At 31.2% G+C, this 6,846-nt stretch overlaps 1 protein-coding gene across 1 annotated transcript; it reads left to right on the top strand.

Annotated features, from left to right (window-relative positions):
* Positions 1 to 4,192: 4,192 nt before the first annotated feature.
* MS3_00000500 (uncharacterized protein) lies at positions 4,193 to 6,846 on the top strand. Its single transcript, XM_012946546.2, has 2 exons — positions 4,193 to 4,500; positions 5,494 to 6,846. The coding sequence occupies exon 2, from the start codon at positions 5,498 to 5,500 to the stop codon at positions 5,909 to 5,911; it is 414 nt and encodes a 137-aa protein (XP_012802000.2). The 5' UTR covers positions 4,193 to 4,500; positions 5,494 to 5,497; the 3' UTR covers positions 5,912 to 6,846.

Raw genomic sequence — 6,846 nt, 5'->3', positions numbered from 1 at the left:
TTCTCTATGCTGATAGGTTGTAATAGGTTTTGAGTTAATAATTTTGAATAATTTGCAAAAAAATTAATGCTAACTAATGAACTTAAGAAACAAGAATACGTTGGTAAATAATTTACCATAACTACATTGTTAATCTGAAAATCACGCGCAAAAACAGTTAATTTCATAAAACGTTTTCAAACCATTATAAAACTAACGTATTAAGTTCCATAACTTCAATACATATAACAACATTTGTTTCATGAATTTGTTGGTATCCCCCAAATGCTCTGATACTGCCGAGGGTAGGGAGAGTCCGCTCTTCCTCTCAAAATTCTCTCACATAGCCACGCGTATATAGCCTCTGCCAGGGAAGTCCTACTCACTGCCTTCTCGTGAGAGCGGTGTTGTTTACGAAACCGAGGTGACGAAAAGCAAATGTCCGGTGCTTTAACCGGGTTGGTGGTCATGAAGACTCCATCAAGGGGAGTTGGAAAACCCTAATTCCAAATCAATGGTGTACATGGGCTCCAGTACCCGGAGGGAACAGTTGTTGTATGAACCTAATGTTGGTCGCCGGCTACCACGGGACTGCACCTTGTTACGATGCTCCACTGCCTTGTGGATCAAAACTTTAGGTCGAAGGCTCCGTGTTTGGCTCCCTAAGGAAACCACACACTTCGGTTTGAGCACCCGGGCATTATCACAGCCCTGATACATATCAAATGAGATTTGTGTGGCGCATATGTATCTGGTGCTTCTTTGTACCAGTATTTATGTGTTCAATGAAATAAATTTCATTCATACACACACATATTGGATCATTAAACTTATGTAAACAATAAGCTGAATAGTAAATTATGAATATTTTCGAAAAATTTAATGTATCTTTCACATCATATTAGTTTTGCAACATAATGTACTTTAGATATATAGTCTTTCGTAGTAATTCATGTAATTATTTTATGATATTTCATATTCAAGATGCAAAAATGTCGATCATTAAATAAGTATTTTCAGATATATATTATCAAGAATAATTTGTATTTGAAGTGACTGACTGATTATTCATTGAAGTTGTGAGTTTTGATAAGTTTGACAAGATTTAAGTCTATTGAGTGTTGATAATATCAATCTCGAAAATATTTGCAATAATAGTATTTAAAGCTGAGATATATTTATGTCCAGTATTTTGATCTTTCTACTGATTGTCTGTTTGAGGTAAGTCACTGACATAAATTGTCTTCAAATGAAAAATCTTCACAAACCTCCTTTGCTAATAAAACATGCAATGATTCAAATGATGCAAGTACTAAATAAACAATCTTAACCAGTCTTTAGTAACACAAATTCAGTTATTTATTTCAACTTTGTATCCGACCTTATATCTTACATTGCCATGATGATGGGGGTTTGATATATCGAGTAAGAATTAAGCTTGATGGTTTACTCTTAATTTCATTGCTGTTTGAATGACTTATTTGATCCGAATTGTCCAGTTTGTTATGTTTTAGCTAACGATTCAATAATGTTTATTTACTCGTTTAATATTTCGTATATAAGCTTGTCATTCTACTATAAAAATTATTCTATTCTCCTGATTGCCGATCTTGTTATTGATTTTGCTCCATTCAACTGTTTGCATCAGTTATTCAGCCTTGTAGACGGATTTTACTCGAACACAGTGTATCATTGTATTTTATTAATCTATCGACATCTAGTTTACTTATTTTAACTGTCGTAATACAGCACAATAATCCTTAAACTTCTAATGTATAGCACTGGGTGCCGAACTAATTTATATTGGTTCCTAACGATCATATAATTATATTGCATCATTCGATCACGATTTTGCTTATTTATTAGACAATCTCTAAATGTCCTTCTTTAATCGAATTATGACCCACAACAGATTGATGAATAAAGTGAATCTGTACATCTTGAAAAACTTCACAAAAAACTGTTCAAGGTAACTAGTCAAAAGAACATCACAAATGATCGAAATAGTAATTGCATTTCATATATCTTAGTTGCGATCCTTCAAATGATATCAATCCACTAACTTACGAGCAGAAACTTATTTAAGTAATTTTCATCACAGATTGACATAAATTAAAGAACTATTAAAAAACTAAGATAATTCTAATAGCTGATTCTTTCCAGTTTAAGAGATACAAAGAATATATAATAAATTATCCTCATACAATTGTGATAATTAGTTATAACCATGAGTTTATTTGTAACTTCCTGAAATAATATTAGAATATTGACATGCGGAATTAACATTGATGAAAATACAACAGAAAATCTTGTAATTTCAGTGGTTAAGATCATGAGTCAGTTGAAGCTAGACCACCACGGAAAACCTGGAAGTAGTGACCCGTGGAGTTCAACCAGGTCTGTTGTGAGATAGTAAATCACTGAAGACAATGGTGAATGTATCGCTGAATTTCGTGGATTATTTAAAGTCAGACATTTACACCGTTGGATGCCGGCTCAGTGGTCTAGTGGTTAAGTGCTCGTGCACGAAACCAGTGTCCTGGGTTGGAGTCTCGCAGGGGGCGAGGTCGTGGATGAGTACTACTGAGGAGTCCCACAATAGGACGAAACGGCCGTCCAGTGCTTCCAGGTTTTCCATGGTGTTCTAGCTTCAATTGACTCATGATCTTAACCATTGAAGTTACTACAATTTCCACAAAACCCATCTGAGCAAATCTTGTGTTTGAATTAAATGAGAATTTCGTCATAGGATAATTTGACTGAAATCAAAAATAAGAATCATAAAATTCTAAACTAATTATCTTACAAGTTAGTTTATACTGTAAGATCAGATTCTGTTTGACCTAATCTCTTGTGATATTCATAAAAAGTATTCTCAACGAGTTTCAAATTATAATAAAGTGAGTTCAGTTAATCTTAGCATTAAATGATTCTACAACTACTATCCACATATAAAAATTACATTCAGATAGTATGATATTTGCATTCAATCAACCTATTAAATCATAAATTGTCGTTACCGTTTGAGGAATCATAAACATTTGTTTTCTTTTTAATTTGCAGACTTGTTACTAATGAGAAGAATAATTTTTAACAAATCGATAGTTATTTAAATAATACATCAATCTTCAGATAGATGTATTATGATATAATGAATAATTTTGTTAGTGTCTGAAGTTCTACTATCCTTGTTTTAATAAATATATAATTGATATTCAAATGAATTTTAAATATACTACTTTAAACCTTAATTAAACATGTGATACAGTAGAATTGACATAAAGTACATCTTTCTCCAAGATGTGAATGTCATTTAACTAGTTCAAATAACGTAATACTTTTCAGTTAAGAAATGCCAAATAATTTGATTGATTGAATCCTATTCCTGAAGTATACTGTACACAAATTTTCAAATGCATTATTCTCACAGATTATTTAATGGGAATTACATTGTGGAAGTGACAGATTAGACTCAAACGAAATTCGAATTTTATTTGCTAGGAAATTTATTGCTTAGTATTATAATAAAACTGACATAGTTGTTTTTTTTTAAGTTTAACTAATGAATCAGTTCAGTGTAACCACTTCTTATTATCAATCTATTTATATGCTTAGTTTAACAAATCATATTTTTAGTTTCGTAAGCTTTTAAAGGATTACTGGTAAAATCCACGTTACGCTTGAGGGTATTCGTTTATTTTTTAGGATTCATATCTGATGAATGGACATATTGGAATCATGAAATTAGAATGTTAAGTTTTTACTTAATGATTGTATGTCAGAACCTGAACTTATTAGAAGGAAATTAATCAGTTAAGATCAATGTAAAATATTAATTATCTAGCGTTTAGTTTCAACAACTTGATGATATATTTACCTTGTAACGAACATTCAGTAAAAACAATGTTGACACTGGTAAAAATCAATGCATTAAAACGATTCTAAACAATAGATTAAAAGCTCATATTAGATTCCATTTTTTTCAGAATGATTTACGAACTGGGGTCTAGTTCTGCTACAGAGACACATTTAGAGATTGACAACTCCGTTAGACAAGGTAAAATTTAGCTTCCGTAGGAAATCATACTACCAGATGAGCGTAAAACTCATGTAAATTTAAAAGTTAATAAATGGAATTTGACATGAATCTGTAAGTTGTAACCTTAGGATATATGAATGATTCACTTTCTCACTATAGATAAGCTAAGCCTAAATCCGATTTGCCATGCCACTTTGCGACATCATATGTCATCTATTCGCTCCATATATCAGCGTAATTTATAAGTGAAATGTTTGACAAACTTAAGTAATACGTTTGTTTCAAAATAATAACTTGGATTTTCTAATGGTTTCTGTTTCCGTGTACTTTAATTATTTATTTTTTTGAAAGATCATAATTCGTTTGGAACATTATGGAGAAACTCCAGTTGTTCGTTGCATAAGTCATATATATCATCCAAATATTGAAGATTATGATATTGGTGGAGCTGTTTGCCTTAATTTACTTCAAAATTGGAATATGTAAGTTTCGAATACTAACTACTACAGTTGTTCTAAACAGATTTGTTTGTACACAGATTAACTACTAGGTGTTGGTAAACACATGTTTGTATTTATATAAACGATTTATTTCTTTTGTGGCGCAACTTCATAATTATGGGGCCATATTTTAAATATTATGGAACAATCCTTTCCAGAATTATTTTATTCGTGTAGTTTCATTGGATGAAAATTAATACCTTATAATTGAATGTTCCAAAAAAAGTCCAATGAATTAATTTCCCTCACTTTGGGCACATTTTCATCCAGATTGAACCAATTTTCGTCTGTGACACAGGTTTTGGGAAAAACACCATACTGTCTTTTTATTCTCGTCGAATCGTTTTCACTCAAATGGGTTTCAACCTGTTTTTGATGCAAAAATTTTTTCCTTCCAATGTCATGGTGTGACTGGCTTCAACTGCTTAACGTCAAATAAATTTCACTTCGACTTTGAACCCCTCAAACGTATGACAATAGTGTACTGACATTAACAGAGTCTTATCAGGACTAAGGAATAAATAAAATAGCGCTAATTACTGTATCGACGCTAAGTATCTAAACATTTTATTTCTATAATAGGACAGTTTTAGCCAGGTTAACGTGAAAACTATGTTTCAGGCTATGACATTAACTAACAATGGCTGAACGTCAAGGATAATATGAATGCAAATATACCATTTTGGCTAATGCAAGCACGCGTAGAAACTCAACTAAAGATTACCTATCAATCAATGTAGTTTGAGTATTTTTTGTATTATCCCAGCCTTTCCGCATATGTAAACATGTAAATCACTTACAATATAGAATAATACATGAAAAAAACAGCAATATTTTGAACAAAAAGCGAAAAATCTTTGTTTTACATTTCAAGTTAATAGTACTGGTATCATTAGTAATTATGAATGATATAAAACTTTTATTATGATTCTTTTGTCTTCTATTGTATCTTCTTTCTTTTCACGGTTAAATCAGTGGAATGGGCCTTAAAGCTATCATTAATGGTTTACTGTTTCTATTCTATGAACCTAATGAACAAGATCCAATTAATGAGCACTTTATTATTCCATCTGGATCTAGTTTTCAACAAGCAGTTATCGAATCTTTACAAGGAGGCAGTTATTCACATTATTCAGGACTACCAAATAAAGCTTGGTGTATTTGGTATAATAAAAATAAGACAATGGAACAAAAGGATTCAAATGAAATTATTGAGAAAAATAATAAACCAGAAAAACATTTAAAATATAACTATAGTAAATATCTTGGATTTAATGTACATGATGAAGTTATTGATCAGCATCTACATGAAGAAACTGATGAACAATATGACTGTGAATATCCTAGTGATCAACATAATAGTCCATCGATCTCATCAGAGAAACAAGTATAAATCACTGTTAATTTCATTCTGTTTTCAATGTCAATAGTCAATTAAATTCTATTCAATTTAGGCTTTTATAGAACTGGGAAGTCATACAACAATTAATAATCAATCAATGCTTATTTTTGCTATATTTAGATGAAGCAAATCAAATAAGAGAGGAAGTTAACTATAAAGCCAGTGGTCAATTTGAATAAAATAAATATACTTTTTGTGATAGTCTAATGTGTAGAAAATTGTATATCTGACATTTTGTGACTTAATCTAAGCCACTTCTTCAAAGTAAACAAATAACCGATATTAATTTATCACAAGTTTAAATAACACAAAGGAAACAATGCAAAATATTTTTAGTACAATCAAAACCGCAATAGGTCTAAATATATCAATGTCAAGTTATTTTTGGTCAAGGTAAATTTGTATGACATGTCATTGTATTAATTTTTGCGTCTGAAGATGGGTATGAAAAATGTATACATTTGTAATATGAAGTAGTGGGATAGAAATTGCTTTGCATATTTGTTATTTTCAGAAGCGGTTTTGTGGAGATTTTAGTAATTTCAGTATTTGAAATCATGAGTCAATTGAAGCTAGACCACCATGGAAAACCTGGAAGTACTGGAAGGCCGTTTCGTCCTGGTATGGGACTCCTCAGCGGTGCGCATCCACGATCCCGCCCCCCACGGGATTTAATTGTTTTTAACAATCTACCCAGTACTCCATTTATTTCAAACTATAAAGTTCAACCTTATCAATGACACACAGTTTTATATAAATCAATAATGTTTTATTTGTTGTTCATCTCAATTAATCTGTTTCATGCTTATGTGTGCTTCTATTTTGCAATCAACTAGAATAATTCATAGTTGATTGTGCTTTTCTTGATTACCACTATTATGAGTTAATGGTGTAATCGATTAATCATTAAACATCCGATGATCTAG

Source organism: Schistosoma haematobium, chromosome 1 (genome assembly GCF_000699445.3).
Source record: "Schistosoma haematobium chromosome 1, whole genome shotgun sequence".
Classification (NCBI taxonomy): Eukaryota; Metazoa; Platyhelminthes; class Trematoda; order Strigeidida; family Schistosomatidae; genus Schistosoma; species Schistosoma haematobium.
This window is presented reverse-complemented; position numbering and strand designations above follow the sequence as displayed.

What these genes read in the sequence shown, in the direction of transcription:
- MS3_00000500 (XM_012946546.2), top strand. Translation starts at nt 5,498, where the DNA reads ATGGGCCTTAAAGCTATCATTAATGGTTTACTGTTTCTATTCTATGAA.